This window comes from Podarcis erhardii, assembly GCF_964252035.2.
Source record: "Podarcis erhardii genome assembly, chromosome: 15".
Taxonomy (NCBI): Eukaryota; Metazoa; Chordata; class Lepidosauria; order Squamata; family Lacertidae; genus Podarcis; species Podarcis erhardii.
In genome coordinates this window covers 21,863,415-21,883,092 of record NC_138505.1, presented here as the reverse complement: position 1 = coordinate 21,883,092, position 19,678 = coordinate 21,863,415, and the positions used below count along the sequence as shown (strand labels likewise).

The 19,678-nt window shown below is 47.6% G+C and overlaps 1 protein-coding gene across 1 annotated transcript in view; it reads right to left on the bottom strand.

The window, feature by feature from the left end:
- Positions 1-1,659: 1,659 nt before the first annotated feature.
- LOC309329767 (uncharacterized protein) overlaps positions 1,660-19,678 on the bottom strand; it is a 32,408-nt gene continuing 14,389 nt past the window's right edge. The window contains exons 9-17 of the mRNA XM_081840778.1: positions 18,291-18,594; positions 17,289-17,361; positions 7,100-7,261; positions 6,099-6,138; positions 5,343-5,479; positions 5,107-5,198; positions 4,123-4,350; positions 3,279-3,403; positions 1,660-1,976 (exon numbers count right to left, since the gene is read on the bottom strand). Of these exons, the coding sequence (XP_081696904.1) occupies positions 1,681-1,976; positions 3,279-3,403; positions 4,123-4,350; positions 5,107-5,198; positions 5,343-5,479; positions 6,099-6,138; positions 7,100-7,261; positions 17,289-17,361; positions 18,291-18,594 (1,457 nt within the window). The 3' untranslated portion in view covers positions 1,660-1,680. The remainder of the gene's footprint in view (positions 1,977-3,278; positions 3,404-4,122; positions 4,351-5,106; positions 5,199-5,342; positions 5,480-6,098; positions 6,139-7,099; positions 7,262-17,288; positions 17,362-18,290; positions 18,595-19,678) is intronic.

Below are 19,678 nucleotides of genomic sequence, written 5' to 3'. Positions count from 1 at the left end.
AAAGTAGGAGAGCAGACGGCTCAGAGGCAGAGGGCACTTTTCAGCAAGCATAGTGATGACACATGAAGAGGAGAGAGGGAGGGGGTGGAGACTCACTCAGGGCAACACCATTATTCCAGGCATTCCCAGGCCTGTGTGAATATTGAATAAAAAGCAGTTGGTAATAACTTTCCCTTGTCTATTTGTGACAACCAGCCGTGGGGGTTGGTTCCTCGGCTGCCTGACGCTGACTGGGGAACTGACTTCAGTCCTGATTTCCTAGGAGAATGTTTAGAAGTTTGAAAGGCTGAAGTGGTGCTGCGAAGAATTCCAGGGCAGCGAAAGCCATGCGCACCCTCCCAATCTCTGGATTATTGCTGTCCAAACTTTTTTCAAAGAGAGCCAGATTTGATGAAGTGAAGGGCCATGAGAGCTGACCAAAGGGCCAACCAAAGTTGTTAACCTTTTTTTTTAGGATTGAAGTTGTTGATTTTTTAAAAAGGATTTTCTCCAGGAAATGAACTGCCGCAGGGGCCAGCTTAAACCGACCAGTGGGCCAGATTAGGCCCCCGAAACGCACTTTGGACATGCCTGCTTTATGGAGATAATCTGTTGCTGGGGGTCAGGGGGTGGGGTGATATTTGTCAGGACTATGGTAGGGGACAAGAGGGCTAATCCCTTTCTACTGAAATTCATCCCCCTCTTTGAAGCAGCTCTTTACCATTTTAAAAACCACCCACATAAGTTTATTATTACTAAAAAAAATATTTAAAAATTATATGCCACCTTACTGGATAAGTTCTCCAGGGAAGTTTACTGGTTAAAACTACATCAGCTGTTATAGAACAGCACTCCCAGAGAGTAACAGTTCAAATAATAAATCCTGTAAGATATAAATCGTTGAAAGAAAAAGAAGTACAAAATCCCCACAGCTGAACATCGTTGGCTATCTAGAAGTCACCTGAATTGGCTTTCTAGAAAGACTGTAGAGCGAGCTGAAAGGCAAGCCAGAAGTTAGGGTTGAAAGGTACATGAGGGCAAGACAGGAGGAAGCCAGAAGTCATTGTGGAAAGAAGCTAGGAGGTAGCATCAAGGACAAAGGTCAAACCGGGAGGCAGGAATAAGCCAGAAATCAGGGATGAAGGTCAAACCAGGTGGTGGAATTCAGGAGCAAAAGATGCTGCAATAAACTTAGAGCTGAGGAAGACCGCACTTCTCAAAACTGCATTGAAGCCCTCTTTTTCTATGCCCTTAGCTCAATTGACAGATCATGAGACTCTTAATCTCAGGGATGTGGCTTGGAGCCCCATATCGGGCAAAAGATTCCTGCATCGCAGGTGGTTTGACTAGATTACCCGGTCTTCCAACTCTACAGTTCTATGATTCCATGGCACTCTTTCCTATTCAGGAGCCAGCCCACACACAGCCTGGGCATCCCATACCGCCCATGTAGAGGCCAAAATGTGCAGTTCAGCAACTCGCCACGAGGGGCAGCTGCACAGAAACCCAAACCACCTCCTGCGAATCTAGCGATCCCTCCTGGGATCTAGTACTCTCGGTTATCTGCTGGCGATCCAACCAAATCCTGAGGCACCAAGGTATATTGCAACCCAGTTTTCCCGTCCGCCCAACTCCTCTGCTCCCACCTGGGGGGTGACACAGAGCTCTGGGAGAGCAGGGTGGGTGAGGCAGCCGTGAGTTTTAATGAGCACACGCCCCCATGGATTTTTGGAGCGAAGCCGCGAAAATGTTGCATGGATTGTTCCATGTTGCCATGGCAAGCTCACACTCCACGAGATCACCATTATCCGAGCACAGCTGCTCCTTCAAGCAATCCAGTTCCTCCAGGGTGATGTTGTTGCCGCCGCACACAATGATGACTATGGATTCCAGCTCGTTGGGGAGTTTACCATCCTTTTGCAGCGTTTTGGTCAGCTCGCAGTAGACGGCTGCCAAGGACGCCCCGCACGCCGGCTCCACCAGCATCCTCTCCTCGTCTGCAGGCAAAAGGGTTGTTTAAGTTTTCTAGATGTTGAATCATAGCATCCTAGAGCTGGAAGGGACCCTGAGGATCATACGGTCCAATCCTTTGTAATGCAGGAATATGCAGCTATCCAATACAGGGATCAAACCTGCAACTTTGGCATTATCACCACCATGCTCTAACCAACTGTGCTGTTTCTCCTTGCCATTAAGGCATGAGTAATCTGTGGGTTAAACCACAGAGCCTAGGACTTGTTGATCAGAAAGTCGGCAGTTTGAATCCCCGCGATGGGGTGAGCTCCCGTTGCTCAGTCCCTGCTCCTGCCAACCTAGCAGTTTGAAAGCATGTCCAAGTGCAAGTAGATAAATAGGTACCGCTCCGGCGGGAAGGTAAATGGCATTTCCGTGCGCTGCTCTGGTTCGCCAGAAGCAGCTTAGTCATGCTGGCCACATGATCCGGAAGCTGTACGCCGGCTCCCTCTGCCAATAAAGCGAGATGAGCGCCGCAACCCCAGAGTCGGCCACGACTGGACCTAATGGTCAGGAGTCCCTTTACCTTTTAATCAGTAGGGGAAAAAAGAAAGAAAAGGTAAAGGACCCCTGACAGTTAAGTCCAGTCATGAACGATTCTGGGGTTGTGGCGCTCATCTTGCTTTACTGGCCAAGGGAGACATTTTGTCCTCAGACAGTTTTTCCAGGTCATGTGGCCAGCATGACTAAGCCACCTTTGGTGAAACCAGCGCACGGAACTGCCATTTACCTTCCTACCGGAGTGGTACCTAATTATCTACTTGCACTTTGATGTGCTTTCAAACTGCTAGGTTGGCAGGAGCAGGGACTGAGCAATGGGAACTCGCCCCGTTGCAGGGATTCGAACTGCCCAACTTCCGATCGGCAAGCCCTAGGTTTAGATTACAGTGCCACCCACGTAATCAGTAGTAGAAGTAATTCATGCCATGCATTTGAAGTGCAATATACCACTTGATCCTCAAAAGAGGATTGAACAAATAAGAGGATTGGACAAATCAATGACTACTGGTATTGCACAGTTGGAAGGGACACAAAGGCTCATCTTGTGCAATCCCCTGCATTACAGTTCTGCACAAACTCATAATAGCACTTGGAGCACAAGAGCCAGTGTGGCGCCTTGTAAGAGTTTATTTGACTCCAGCACCCATCAGCCCCAGCCAGTATGGCCGATGGTCAGAGAAGATGGGAACTCTAGTTCACCATATAAGTGCACTGACTATCCAGACACGGAGAAAGAGTTCACAGTTAGTGCTTTAATACAGGATGGCTGTCTTGCGAATACATACCCAGAAACTTCCCGATGGCTGCCACTGTGTCACAGTCGTTGACAACCTGTGATATGACGGGGTGTTCTTGCGCCAGCTTCAAAGCTTCCTCTGCCACAGTAGCTGCCCCAAGCGTGGTAGCAATGCTGGACCCAGAACAGGAAAAGGAAGATCAGTGGGCTGGATTTTGCTTGTTGGATTTGGCTCAGGCGAACAATGAGGCCATTTTATTTATCTGTTGCATTTATACCCCTCCAGTCTTCCCCTCAAGGTGGGGCATGTGGTTCTCCCTTTCCTCCTTGAATCCCCACAACAACCCTGTGAGGTAGATAAGTCTGGCAGCCAGTGACTGGTCTCAGCCACTGAGCTTCATGATCAAGTGGGAATTTGAATCCTGCTGTCTGACACTATAACCACTGCACTGTCTCCCAGTATTGTATTGTATTGTATTGTATTGTATTGTATTGTATTGTATTGTATTGTATTGTATTGTATTGTATTGTATTGTATTGCATTGCATTGCATTGCATTGCATTGCATTGCATTGCATTGCATTGCATTGCATTGTTTCTTCTGCCCTCCATCAGCCCTCACTTGCCTGGCTATCTGCCACCTCCTCCTTCGTCTCAGTGTTGCTGCTTATAGAACTCCAAAGGGAGAAGGATGGGGACAAAACTAGGAGAAGGTTGGCTCTGCCTGTCATTGGCTCTCACGCCCCCTACTGTTGGGCTCCCTGTCTTCCGCCCTACCAGACCCAATGGGCACCAGCCCGCATCAGCTGTCACACTACCAGTAGTGGCTTCTGCCCTGAGGCAAGTGGTAGTCTTTTACCCTCTTAGTCCCCCACCAAATGTGCTGTAATCACCTGGTAATTTCGGGCAGTGTCACCAGCTTCTTTTCTTCCAAGGAAGCATTCAGACTGTGGGCTCCGCGGGTCTCCATGGCGATGATGGGTACCGTGTCCCAGCCCACCTCCCGGAGGCCCTGGATCACCCCACAGAGCATGCCGCCCCCTCCAACAGAGAGAATAATTGCTCCAGGTTTGGACTCCATCTGCTCCTTCATCTCTGTGACCATGGTCTTGTGCCCTTCCCTGTGAAGCAGAGGGGACCCAGAACATCAAAACCAAATCTCAGGGGTGGAAAAGAGAGAGTTGGGGGGTGGGGGTGCTGAGAGAAGAGCACATTCAAAACTTCTCATTTTCATTTGTGGGGAGGGGGAGAAATCTGGTCTGGTTTTTTCCTTTGCAGAAGTCCATTTTGGCAGGAAATCCCTGCCATATTCCCTGCTTCCTGCACACCAAGCCCCAGCTGAAATTCCGGGGCATTGTGGGGGAAAATAAAATGGCCACCAGGTGGCCAAAATGGCCGCACTTCAGTTCAGGTATTGCTTCAAAATGGCTAATCTGGTACTGTTTTGAACTGAACTGTTATGTACTGAGTTGAATAGGATCCAAACTGCAGCAGTCTGATTGGTCCTAGAACAATAGGATCCAAAATGCAGCAGTCTGATTGGTCCTAGAACAATAGGATTCAGAATGCAGCAGTCTGATTGGTCCTAGAACAATGCAGCAGTATGATTGGTTGGCAGGAACCACCCAATCATGCTCCAGATAGAAGTGAATCCACAACCTGATTGGCTTACAGTAGAATTCCGGAATTAGCCAATCATGGGCAGCCCATTGTGTAAATAATGTATATAAAGCAGATACTTTGAGGGAACTTTCATTCATTCCTCCTCACCACTATGAGCTGAATAAAAAGCATGAAATCACTTTGCGACTCTGAATATATTTCATGAACTGAACTGAACTGAATTTCTCCACTGGAGGAAAAATTACATCACATACCAGATGAGAGGGTCATCGAACGGAGGCACGTAGGTCGAGTTAGAGCTTCCCTTTGCCATTTCCTTGGCTATGTTTTGGCATTCCTGCAGTGTCTAGAGGAAAGGAAGTTTGTTATTAGGCTAGGATTCTAAGAAATATTTATTTGATGATGGTGGTGATTTTTAAAGGCTTCCAACTTTTGTTCTTCTGTGATAAGCCAGGGAAAGGGTTAAGGCTGATCTTCCTTCCAAACTTACCTGTTGCATGCATACCGTGGCTCCCTCATCTTCCATGCGCTCCATAGTTATAGCTGGTGTGGATTGGGGCACAAAGATGATAGCCGGGATCCCCAACTGTTTTGCAGAGTAGGCAGCTGCGAGGCCGGCATTTCCCGCTGGAAGAAAGCCCATTTGACACCACTATGATGCTAGACCTTATGACGGTTGCCTTCCCTCCCAGGCCAACCCAAGTCATACTAGACTTCTGGATATAATCTAGGATGTCCTACCTAAGGTCATCTAGTTTGTGGGAGAGGTGAAATCTGAACTGGGGACTTTCTGATTTGCAGCTCAGCCTCTAAGCCACCATATTGTTGTTGTTAATTTAATTTGTATACTGCCCTATACCCACAGGTCTCAGGGCAGTTCACAATATAAAATCACAATCTAAAAACACAAAATACATAAGAAAAATAAGAAAAAAAACACAAATGATTCCCTGCACTACTTCAATTTCTCTCATTTTTCCAAACTTAAATTCAGCTCTATTTCCATGTTGGCTTGTGGAAACATTTTTCCAAATCCTAGCAAAAATTACCAGCATTTTAGTGTAATTCTTTCCCCTGATGTACACATAAGAACATGAGACGAGCTTGCTGAATCAGGCTAGTAGTCCTTCCAGCCCAGCATCCTGTTCTCACAGTGGCCAACCAAGATGCCCCAAAGGGAAACTTCCACAAGCAGGATCCCCCCCACCCCTGGAACACTGACAGTGTCTACAGAAAACCACATTACCTGAGGCACAGACAAACTGCTGGCAGTGTTTTTCGGCCCACTGTGAAAGCAAAATAATAGGAATGTGTGAACAGGAGCCATCTTAACCCCACCACCCACTGTTCATTCCAGGCAGGTCTGGACCAGATTCTGTCCTCTTGACCTCATAACGAAACCTTTGCAGAATGCCCAAAGAACAGCTCTTACATTAAGGAAGTTTTTTTTCATATGTTTGGTTGGAATCTCCTTTCATGTAACTTGAAGCTGTTGGGTTCGAGCCCTATCTTCCATGTGACAGCCCTTTAGTTGTTTGAAGATGGTTATCATATCTCCTCTTTTCCAGGCTAAACATACCTAGCTGCTTCAACCATTCCTCATAAGGCTCCTAGACCCTTGATCATCCTAGTCACCCTCCTCTGCACACATTTCAGCTTGTCAACATCCTTCTTAAATTGTGGCGCCCAGAACTGGACACAGTATTCCAGGTGTGGTCTGACCAAGGCGGACTAGAGTGGTACTATTACTTCCTTTGATCTGGTCACTATACTTCTGTTGAATACTTCGTGCCTGCTCACTGCCTGATTTGATTCTTCCCAGAAGGAGCCTTTCCCCCAAACAAAGATGGCACCTGCCAGACTGAGGAGCAGCTTGCTTCAAGCTCTTTCCCTAAGCTGATTAAACAAGATCCATTATGTGCAATATCACTTCCCACCAGAAGGTTCCCATCGTAGGAACACCAAAAGCTGCCTTAACCTGAGCTACAGCCTATCCTAGGGCAGTAGAGAAAACCAGAAGCAACCTTCGCCATTCTTTCTTGTCTTATATGGGAATGTACCTTATAGTAAGCCGACAAGAGGATCAGTCTTCCCTACACTCACTGGCAGCAGCTCTCTAGGGTTTTAGGCAGAAGTCGCCACCAGCCCCACCTGGACAGGCTGGAGATTGAACCTGGGACCTTCTGCACTCAAGGCAGCTGCTCTGCCACTGAGCTACGAGCCTTCCCCATTTAGCTTTCTTCTTACCGATTTGCAGAAGTTCCCTATGCCTCGTATCTTAAAGGAGCAAGTGGGTTGGGTATTTTCAAGCTTCAGGTAGACCTTGGTACCAGCCAATTTGGAGAGGTGGGGGCTGACCCGCAGCGGAGTGACCACATGGAAGGGCTTGGAGGAGGCCATTGTAGAAAGCTGCAGGTAGAATGGGGATTAGGTACAGAATAAGCACAGTGGAAGAATAAGGGGGGAAAGACTGTTTTGCTTCCTCCAGACTTCATTTTGACACTTTCTTCATGGCTATGTAGTTAAAGTCCGTTGATACAGTCACAAATAGCCATGGCTGTGAGTGCTGAGATCTTAGAATCTCAAGGCTCATTCTATTTAAATCAATCAGGTTTCTAGTCCTCATGCTACATATACATTCTTGAAAGTGCAGGCAGTCATGGTTGCTGATGCAGTAAGCTGTCCTGCGACTGCAATAAGGCTTCACTGCTTAATTCCTTGTCCCTCTTTGTAATTGGCTGCTAGTGTGTGAATTTAGAAACTGACATTTCCTTATTTTTTTTAAAAAAGAAAACAAGCAGGTTCCTGGGCCTCATGGCTAAAAACAAATGTTTGAAAATGTGAGTACAGTAATCCTTTATTAACTTTAATAAAGTTTCTTTATTTTATTGCATTAAAAACCAGATTCTCCCTGCAAGCAAATTTTCCGTCTTTACCTGAACCTCAATTATCCAACTCTCCCAAGGATCCAAATTTGCAGTGCAAGTGGCCCATACCTTGCTTATCTGGAGGCTAAAGGTGTGCATTACATTATGATGCACATTGTCTAGTAGACCTCCAGCCAGACAATGAGACGCACTTACTTGTCGAGGGTCTTAGAAGAGGCTTTGGAGCTTTGCTTGCAAAGCGGTTGGACAGCAGAGCTGGGTGCTTGCGGTGGTGTTTTGGAGGAAGCCGCTGGTGGACTCAGAGGGGGGTCTCCTCCTTCTCCTGGGGGTGGGCTGCCTGGATGCTGTGCTTATCTTCACGACTCTGGTCTCATTGGGGGAATGTTGGTTTCTCTTGGCCCCACTTTATAAGCCGGTGGTCTTGGCTTGGTGCTGGCCACTTATGGGAGGCGTGGTGCACTCCCCACAACCACTGCCCTCGCCTCTGAGGTCATCTCCCTTCCTCTCCACCAACCAGAGATCCGACCTAAGGGAAAGGAGCAGAATCAATGCTTAAAAGGATGTCAACCAGAGAGGAAATGGGGAATAGTGTGTGTGTGGGGGGGGACATATTTCAGTCGCTCTGATGGAGCAAACGAGGGACAGACAAAGGATTTTATATCTGTATTATTATTGTCTGTAATTGCATTAGGGTAAAGTAACTGCCTTTTGGTTCCAGAGGGTACAGCTACGATTGGTTCATTTAAGCTGCTGTATTTGGATCCTCTGTCTTATTGGTTGCCTCCAAAAGGCAGGACTGTGATTGCCTGATATTGTTCCCTCCAAAATGTATCCCTTCTAGCTAGTTCCCTGTCCCTATAAATGTAGCTCTCCCCTCCTCAGGTTTCAGTCTTGTTGCTTTAATAAAGAAGTGTTACTAGAGAACTGTCTCCAGCATAATATGTCAAGAGAGCTGAAATCACAAACCCCACGTCACAACAACTGGCGACGAAGGTGGGATCCGGAATGCTGAGGAGCGGTTAAACGCAGCCCTGCCTCAGAGTCCGGATGGTAGCTAAGAACAAGACTCACTGGCCAGCTGAGAAGACGACCCTGCCCACAGGACAATGGAGAGTCTAAGGGTATTGGAGCCCTTCCAGCCATCAGAGCCCCACACATGGGAAGACTACGTCGAACGCTTCGAGTTCTTTGCAGTGGCTCGAGGGATAACTGATGCCAGCAAAAGAAGGGCCACATTCCTGAGCTACTGTGGGCCTGAGACCTTCAAGCTGGCCAAGGCATTGCTTGCCCCAGCGAAGCTAAGTGAGACATCTCTCAAAGATATTCTTGCCTGCCTAACAAGCCATTTAGCGCCTACTGAGACCAAGATGGCCCAGCGGATGGAGTTTCATAAGCGGCAGCAGCGTGCTGGGGAGTCTGTATCTGCATTTCTAGCTGAACTGCGGAAGCTCGCTCAGCACTGCGACTTCCAAGATCTGGAAGAGACTCTCCTGGATCGGTTTGTCGGTGGTCTGAGCAGCAAGAAAGCCAGAAGACGCATCGTGGCTAAAGAAGAGGTTACCCTTGCTTCAGCCTTGAAGGAGGCCAGCGCCACGGAGAATTATGAAAGAGAGGAGCTTGATGCCAGTCGCAGGGCCCCTAAGCCACAGATAGAAGTTGCGCATGCCATGGACGAGCTAGAGGCTACTCCGAGCCAGAGCCCAGTCCGTGGGGTCGAGTCAGTGCGTCAGGCCTGCACAGTGCACAAAGATCACCGAGGCAGGTGCCCTGGTTGTGGCGGAAACCATGAGTGGAAGAGTTGTCGTTTCTGGGATGCTATGTGCCGGACGTGCGGAAAGACAGGTCACATCGCCAGGGTCTGTAGATCAGCGGCGTTGGGAGCGACAGGAGCACCTAGACTGGAGCATCGCAGATCGCCCACAGCAAACCATGTTCTAAAGGACTGCCACTACGTAACGGAGATCAACGGGAGGGTCGTGCAGTTTCCAGCGCAAGGCAAGGCACACGTCAAGGTGAAGATTGAGGGTCAGCTGTGCGACATGGAGGTGGACTCCGGATCTGGATTCACTATCGTGTCGGACCAGACTGCGAGGACATTCTTCCCCAGGGGTAAGTTGCCCCCTCTGGAGCCCTTCCCGGCAACTTTGCAGTCATACTCAGCGGGCCGCATCCATGTCATGGGAATGTGTGCTGTGAGAGTACAGTTCCGGGACAAACAGGCGGTACTCAAACTGGTGGTTGCGAAGGGCAGTCGCCCCAGTCTCCTGGGCACTGACTGGCTCCCCGCCCTGGGACTGAGTATATCAGGGCTTAATTCAATCCAAACCTGCCCTGAGATGAGCGAGGCATTATGCAAAGAATTTGCTGGTCTCTTTAATGGAAAACTGGGTTGTTATAAAGGGCCCCCAGTTGACTTCGAATTGGACCCTGGGGTGGCCCCAATCCGACTCAAACCAAGGCGAGTGCCATTTGCACTGCAACCCAAGATCGAAGCAGAGCTGGATAAATTGGTCAAGCAGGGAGTTCTCTCACCCGTGGACTCCGCTAAGTGGGAGACTCCAATCGTCACGCCCCTTAAAGCAAATGGGGAAGTCAGGATCTGTGCTGATTACAAATGTACTATCAATAAGGCACTCAGGGGAAACTCATACCCCATTCCAGTCGTATCACATCTGTTGGCTAAACTGGCTGGGGGCAAGGTGTTCGCCAAAATTGACCTGGCACAAGCTTACCAACAGCTGCCAGTAACCCCACAATCAGCGGAAGCACAGACTATTGTCACACATAAAGGGGCGTTCAGAGTTAACAGATTACAATTTTGAGTTTGTGTGGCCCCAGGGATTTTTCAAGGGCTCATGGAACGCCTGTTAAGAGGTCTGCCGGGGGTCTTGCCATTTTTTGATGACGTTTTGATTGCTGGAAAAGACCCACAGGAACTGGTTGCGCATGTCCGTGCAGTGTTGCTCAAGTTCAAGGAGGCGGGGTTGCAACTAAAAAAGGAAAAATGCAGTTTTGGGGTGCCAACTGTGGAATTCTTGGGGCTTAAAATTGATGCATCAGGCATCCACCCCACAGATGCTAAGGTTAAGGCCATCATCGAGGCACCATGACCACAGAACAAGACGGAGTTGCAGTCATTCCTGGGACTTATTAACTTTTATCATTCGTTCTTACCCCAGAAAGCTTCAGTAGCTGAACCATTACATAGACTGTTGCAGAAAAAGAATGTGTGGCGATGGGGGCAGGAGCAGCAGAAGGCTTTTGACTCCTTGCGAGGAATGCTGAGTAGCAAGAGCGTCCTGGCTCATTATGATGAATTGAAGCCACTGGTCCTGGCATGTGATGCCTCTCAATACGGCCTGGGGGCGGTGCTGAGTTATAGGGAACCGGATGGGTCGGAAAAGCCCATCTCTTTCTATTCCCGTACGTTGTCACCCACGGAGCGCAACTATGCTCAAATTGACAAAGAGGCGCTTGCAATTGTGGCAGGAATCAAAAAGTTCCATGATTATGTGTACGGTCGTCATTTCTCCATTGAAACGGACCACAAACCACTGTTGGGGTTGTTCAACCCGAACAAACAAACGCCACAAATTCTCTCCCCCAGAATGTTGCGTTGGTCTATATTCCTGAACGGGTTCCAGTACACCTTGACCCATGTGCCGGGGAAACGGTTGTGCCACGCTGATGCGCTGAGTCGATTGCCCCTTCCTGGCGGGAGCAATGAGGATCCTGCTCCAGCGGAGCACATAATGATGCTGGAAACACTTCCGGGGGCTCCTGTAACGGCTACTGATATTGCTAAGAAAATGAGGAAAGATGCTGTTCTCTCCCGTGTGCTCACTTGGGTGGGGAGGGGGTGGCCAGGTGGTCCGCATGAAGACAAATTCAGGCCTTATGCAACAAGGCAGCACGAGTTATCCATGCATAAGGGTTGTCTCCTGTGGGGAGATAGGGTGATCATCCCAGCACCACTGAGAAACAGGGTTCTTGAGACGCTTCACATGGGACACCCGGGAATGGTCAGGATGAAGTCGCTAGCCCGATGTTATGTGTGGTGGCCTGGAATGGACCAGAACATAGAACAATGGGTACGAACATGCAAGGCATGCCAAGAGGTGCGGCCAGAAGTGGCCAGAGCACCAGTTCACTGGTGGGAGCAGTCCAGATCTCCCTGGAGCCGGCTGCACTTAGATTTTGCTGGGCCATTCCAGGGGAAGGTCTTTTTGGTTATCGTCGATGCATATTCCAAATGGTTAGAAGTGGCGATGGTCCCTAGCATGGCATCAGCTGCCATAATCAAGGTGTTGAGGCAGCTGTTTGCAACCCACGGGTTACCTGAGACCATTGTATCAGATAATGGGGCAGCTTTTGTATCCCAAGAATTTAGGGCATTCTTGGCTGATAACTTCATAAGAGGGGTCACATCCGTGCCCTTTCACCCATCCTCCAATGGTAAGGCGGAGCGCATGGTAAGAACAGCCAAAGAATCCATTGCGCGCTTAATGGAGGGTAACTGGTCAGCTCGCATCGCGCGAATGTTATTTTTGCAGCATGCAACGCCGTGTACTGCGACGGGCAAGTCGCCAGCTGAGCTGCTCTTGGGTAGAAGATTGATAACGGTGCTGGATTATGTCCACCCGGATAAAATGCCAAACCGTAATTCAAGAGCAAACCCCCAGGCTGAGACTGACACAACAAGGTATTTCGCCCCTGAAGATCTGGTCTGGGTGAGGAACTATTCACGAGGTTCGCGGTGGGTGGCTGGTGTGGTCACCCGGGCTAGTGGACCGGTGTCCTATTATGTGACCTTGGAAAATGGGCAAGTTTGGAAGAGACATATAGATCAGCTGAGGCGCCGGGCGCTCAGCAGGGAGGAGTCTGATAATTCATCCCTGGCTAATGACGCAGAGCTGCAAGACGAGAGTGAAAATGGCCCAGAGGTGCAATCACCAGGGGCTTCAGGAAATGAACCAGGGTCTGCTAGTCCTCAGGATGACGAGGTACAGGTAGGGGACCCTGAGATGTCTGGGACTCCATCTGCTCCTGACGAAACCCCTATAGCAGCCCCCCTACCACAGGTGACACCCAATCCAGAACCGGCAACACCTGTTGTCAGGAGATCAAGTAGAAGTTGTAGGACCCCACAGTACCTGAGAGATTACGTCTGCTGTGCTCACTAGGGGGGGAGGGGTGTTGTGTATTGAGTCAAAGGATTTTATATCTGTATTATTATTGTCTGTAATTGCATTAGGGTAAAGTAACTGCCTTTTGGTTCCAGGGGGTACAGCTACGATTCATTTAAGCTGCTGTATTTGGATCCTCTGTCTTATTGGTTGCCTCCAAAAGGCAGGACTGTGATTGCCTGATATTGTTCCCTCCAAAATGTATCCCTTCTAGCTAGTTCCCTGTCCCTATAAATGTAGCTCTCCCCTCCTCAGGTTTCAGTCTTGTTGCTTTAATAAAGAAGTGTTACTAGAGAACTGTCTCCAGCATATTATGTCAAGAGAGCTGAAATCACAAACCCCACGTGACAACAGAGGGGCTGGGGGGACAGTCTGGGGTGGCTTCTTCAGACAAAGGGCCCTTCACTTAAATGGTCCAAAGCAGGCTCAAACCACACAATTCCTTCAATTCCCTCACACCCAAAGAATCCTGGGAACTGTAGTTTGTGAAGGTAGGACTTTGCAGACAATGAAAGATTCGTTGCTTCATGATGCCTGTAAAATTCAGGGGGGTGGGGGTGGGGAGGCCATGCTGGCAGCATGCTATATTCAAAATAGGCTGTGGTAAATAATACTCCTATCTCCTCCATGGTAAAAAGCCTAGCATCTCCCATTTGAGAACTTTTGGCGGCTATGCCTGGGTTAATATCCCCAAGGCACAGAGAAAGAGTGAAACTGATTTTTGTGGGTTATCAGCCGGACTGTAAAAGTTCCGGGTTTTCTCTTGGCAATGGAAAAGTGGTCCTGAGCTGCAGTGCTGTGTTCTCAGAGCGAAATAACTGGTCCAGAATCCATGCGAATTCGGAAGTAGTTTTGCCTCTCATTGAGCCAGTCCCAGAACCACAGGCCCAGCCGTTACCACGGCAACCAACGGCAAAGTCCTGTGAAACGGGAGACTCTTTCTGCCAAAGCTGAAGGAGAGGAAGAGAGGGACAGGCAGTTACATAACTAAGACAATGGGTAGGCAAACTAAGGCCCGGGCGCTGGATCCAGCCCAATCACCTTCTAAATCCGGCCCGCGGACAGTCCGGGAATCTGCATGTTTTTACATGAGTAGAATATGTGCTTTTATTTAAAATGCGTTTCTGGGTTATTTGTGGGGCATAGGAATTCGTTCATATTTTCTCCCCCAAAATATAGTCCAGCCTCCCACAAGGTCTGAGGGACAGTGGACCATCCCCTACTGAAAAAGTTTGCTGACCCCTGACTAAGACGATCAGAAGGGGCTACCCAGGAAATCCCACCTCTTAAGATATTCTGAAGAATACTCTGTGGGGCAAGTTAAGGTTTGCAGCGTAAATTATGAACCTCAGACTTTTGAGGAAATCCCGCAGCTCCCACCACAACAGAAGGAGCTGTGGTTTGCTGCAGTGGAACAAGAAATGCAATCTCTGGCTGATCACAAGTTTTTCTCACTTGTTGATCTGCCTGAAGGGGAGAAATCTGAGGGGTACCTTTGGGTCCATAAAAGAAAAACCCTAGCATCTGATGAAGTAAAGTTTAAAGCAAGGCTTTGTTGCAAAAGGATTCATGCAGAGAAGGGGTTTAGATTAAGTATGAGAATGCTTTTAACCCTTGCAGCATATTGTGACAGCATATTTAAATGCAGGGTTAAAAGAGGTGGCTTATATATATTTTTTAAAACCTCATGAATTGATCTCTTATTTCTTTCCACAACTCTACCTCCTATGTTAATTGTATTTATGCAGGCTTTCTCTTGCCTTTTTTAAATTTGCCATGCTAATACTTTCCCTGGTTTTATTAGCTTGCTCAAATTGTTTATGTTTTAAATCTTTAATTTACCACTCTATTTCTTGATTTATTATCATTAAAAACTGTGTTTGCAATAATTTAATATCCTGTTTAACTATCTCTTTTCTACGGGAATTTATCAATTCCTTTTCTTTCCTTTTTATTGCTACCTTTTTTACCTTAATGTACAAATTTCTAAAGGTCCATACAGAGTCCATTCAGCTCACCTAATTATTTGTGGGTGAATAAAATGTAAATTGTCTATCCAGTGGGTGTATTTCTCTCCATATATCAACTAAACTGAAATTTTCTGTCATCTGAAAAAAAGCCTTGGGTAGCTTCCCTTGCTTTTGTGTCACATCTTCTTATAGTTCCTATGCCATTCCAGGGAAGCTACACCGTCCATATCTCCCATCAAATTATCTTTTTTTTTCATATATTCAAATAGGATTTCTTCAAGCCTCTATTAAAAGTCATGTTTTTTTCTCATTTGGTACAAACAAACAAATTCAGGAGTTTGCCCAGCACTTGGGGCAAGAGTTCCAGCTCAAAGATTTAGGAGCTACTATAAAGAGTTACCTGGGAGTTGAAGTACAGAAAGTAAATGATGGGAGTTTTTCTACTAAGCCAGAAAAAGAAAATTACACAACTGTTAGAATGTTTTGGTATGCAGAATTGTAAAGGCGTTCAAACTCCTATGGTGACAGACTTTCAAAAAACAGAGAGTAATGTGGAGTTTGAACACCAGGAGCTATGCTACTCTGCCATTGGCAGTTTGTTGTACAGTTCACAGTAGGTCCAGACCAGATGTAAGCAATGCTGTGGGTGTTCTTAGCAGGTTTGTTTCAAAGCCAACCACAGCAGAGTGTTTCACTATTTAAAAGCAACACAGGACTACTGTTTAAAACAGTCATCCTCTGGGACAGAGGAGCTAACGTGTTACTGTGACTCAGACTTTGGAAATGATGTACGAACAAGAAGGTCTACTACTGGAATAGTAGTAGAATTGGGATAGTCTTTGGTGGTTTGGAAATCCCGGAAACAGGGGTTGGTATCTGTGTCTAAATCCGAAGCGGAATATGCTGCTCTGTCTGAATTGAGCAACGAGCATCCCTATTTCATGCAGGTTCTTACTGATATGAATGTAGAATCCAAGCTACCTGTGACAGTTTATGGAGGACAATCAGGCCTGCATTTCCATGGCAGGGCCTGAACAATTCAAGTCTAGGACAAAACACGTGGATATCAAATACAGACATGTTGGGACAATGTGGAACAAGGACTAACAAAACTTGTATATTGCATAGCTGTCAACTTTTCCCTTTTCTTGTGAGGAATCCTATTCGGAATAAGGGAATTTCCCTTAAAAAAAGGAAACAGTTGACAGCTATGGTATATTGTGAGTCAAGCCAGAACATCGCTGATGTAATGACAAAACCCAATAGCTTCGAAAGACACAAATAGTTGAAAAGTTGAGATTAGTGAAGCATACTTTATAAACACTTCACACATGCTCTGGTGCATGTTTTTTCTTAGAATTAAGAAGGGGTGTTGAGGTTCCTTTAATTGCTGTTAAGGAAAATCTGGTGCATGTGCCTCCCTTATCTTGCACCTGCAGGTCTTGTGATTGGTGTTTGAAGGTGACTGCGACTTGGCAACCAGCCAAATAGGTCACTGTGACCTGGCAACTGGCCACGGGTGTGGTCATTCTTGGGTATATTAAGAGGGGGCTGCACATTGCCTCTGCTTCGCTGCAAGGAAGCTCTGCCAAATTGATGCTGAACTCTGTGCTGTTTGTATGCTGTGAGTTGTACTTGCTCTGCATTTGAAGCCTGCACCTCCTACAAGGGATCTAATGGAAGCCTGTATATAGTGAAACTGCCTTAATGCTTTGGACCTGTCAGTAATGGACTGAGCTGACTGAAGAGTTGGGAGTCTGAATGAATATCTTCTGGCGCAAAAGTGCACTGCCACGAACCTACACACTTGGGGAGCTGTACACATTTGGTACATGCCATACGCCAATAGGTTTCTTGTGGACATCTGGCTGGCCAGTGTGAGAACAGGATGCTGGACTAGATGCACCACAGGCCTGATCCAGCAGGACTTTTCTTACATTCTCAAGTCCCATGCTGGGAGGTGGGGACGGGGAACAGTGTACAAACACAAGGTGGGATCTGAAACAAAATCTTGTATTGTATCCCTCCTCCCTTTCCCAGTGAATCAGCTCACTGAGAACAGTTCACTAAGCCCAAGATGTTCTAGCTGCTGGAATTTTAGGTGTCGGCCAGACATATGCATATTTTGCACCTCCTTGAGGTCTGGGAACTTAAAACAAACAGCACAGATTCTCAGAAAGCCGGATTTTCGTAGAGTTTCCATAATCTATGCACAGTCCTGGAGAAATCATCAAACAGCCAGCTGGCTGTTTCCAAGGCTCGGGGGAATTTATGAATTGGTGGTACTTCTTTGTGGTATTCGGTGGTGGTGGTCCCAAGTTTAGGAAACTTGTTGCTAAAGTCCAAGAGGCTTTTTTTAGGTTGATTAGCAAAGGCTGTAAATTTGAATTACCTGGGAGGGGGGCAGTGTTCCCTTGGAGGTCTGAACCGACAGTACAATCACCCAGAGACTGTTCTTAGTGCATCTAGGAGAATAAGGCAGGAGCCCCTAGAGACTCCCAGTGTCTCTGGGCTTCAGGTGTCTGTTACTGCAAAGTAGATTCCAGAATCCCCTGGCTTCTGGTTGGCTGGAGGGGAAAGGTCAAACTCCAGGGATTGTGACATCCACTGACACCAAGGCAACAGAGCCAGGCACACACAGGGGAGCCAGATCAGCAACCTAGGGAGCCCCTTGACCCCTCTAAGCCAGTTTTCATAGGAATATAGGAAGCTGCCTTATTACTAAATCAGACCATTGGTCCATTTTGCTCAGTATTGTCTACACTGATTGGCAGCAGCTCTCCAGGGATTCATGCAGGGAACGTTCCCAACCCTACTGGGAGATGGCACTAGGGATTAAACCTGGGACCTTCTGCATGCAGAGCAGATACTTGTACCCCTGAGCTATGGCCCTTTTGCCTACCTAGATCATCGATCATAGAATCAGAGTTGGGAGGGACCACGAGGATCATCAACTCCAACCAGCTGTAACGCAGGAATCTTTTTGTCTAGTGTGGGTCACAAACTGATGGATCCTGATGTTAAGAGTCATGCTCTACCAACTGAGCTATCCCTTGGGTCTGGGGCCCTCTAGATCGTTTATTTATTTTACCACATTTATTTTATAAATATTATCTGCCGCTTGAGTGTAAAAGCAAACATACACGGCCTCAAAGTTCAGTGACTGGCCACAATGGGCAGCTGCACAGAAACCCAAAGCCCTCCCACCTTCCCCTGGCAATCCCACCAGCCCTGGGATCTAGCACTCTCAGATATTTGTGTGCAATCCAACCAAATCCCGAGGCACCAGGGCCTACGCAACCCAGTTTTCCCATCCGCCCACTCCTCTGCTCCCACCAGGGGGTGACACAAAGCTCAGGGACAGCAGGGTGTGTGAAGCAGCCGTGAGTTTTAATGACCACACGCCCCCAAGGATTTTTGGAGCGAAGCTGTGAATGAGCCTGAGTTGCTTGCATGGTTCCATTTTGCCAGGGTAACCTTGCACTCCACATATTCTTTCATTCTATGGTTCATGCACAGGTCATCCTTGAGGCGATCCAGTTCCTCCAGGGTGATGTTGTTGCCACCGCACACAATGATGACAATGGACTCCAGATTGCGGGGGAGTTTGCACTCCTTTTGCAGCGTTTTGATCAGCCCGCTGTAGATGACTGCCAAGGTCGCCCCGCACGCTGGCTCCACCAGGATCTTCTCCGCGTCTGCAGGCAAAAAGGGTCATTTAAGTTCCCTGGATGTTGAATCATAGCATCCTAGAGCTGGAAGGGACCCTGAGGATCATCTGGTTCAACCCCGTGTAATGCAAGAATATGCAGCTGTCCCTTACGGTTATCGAACCTGCAACCTTGGCATTATCAGCACCATGCTCTAAGCAACTGAGCTATTTCTCCTTCTCACCATTAGGGCACGAATAATCAGTAGTAGAAATAATTCACACCATGTGTTTGAAGTGCAATATACCACTTGATCCTCAAAAGAGGATTGGACAAATAAGAGGATTGAACAAATCAATGACTACTTGCCACAATGACTATTCTCTGCCTCCTCGGTCAGAGGAAGCAATGCTTCTGAATACCAGTTGCTGGGAGCCACAGAAGAGGAGACTGCTCTTGGGCTTGGGATCAGCTTGCTGGTTTCCCATTGGAGCATCTGGTTGGCCACTGTGAGAACAGGATGCTGGACTAGATGGGCCTTTGGCCTGATCCAGCAGCCTCTTCTTAGACAGTCATGACTTGGGATAGCTCCATTGATAGAGTATGAGACTCTTAATCTCAGGGTCATGGGTTTGAACCCCATGCTTGATTCCTGCATTGATTGGGGTTGGACTAGATGATCCTCGTGGTCCCTTCCAACTCTACAATTCTTTGATTCCCCCAAAGAATCCTGGGAGCTGTAGTTTGTTGAGGGTGCTGAGGGTTGTTAGGAGACACTTTCCCCCTCCCAGTTCCTAGAGTGGTTTAACAAACAACCCTTCTTCCAAGGGAATTCTGGGAATTGTAGTTCTGTGAGGTGCCCCACCAACATTCCAGGCCCACTGAGCATGTTCAGTCCTAAGTGGGCAGTTTTTGGGAGTTACTCCTAATCTCCCCCTGCCCCGCACATTAAAGAATGTTGTATTTCTGAGAACCTAGGGATTTGTCTAAACCTGCTGGTGCCTCCCCTCTTGTGAGTGGATAATGCTGAATACATATGGATTTGATTCAATTTAATTATTTGCATTCCGCTTCTCCCAACACCCAGGTTAATCTTGCAGCAGCATTAAACCTTAGCAAACATGTCAACAAA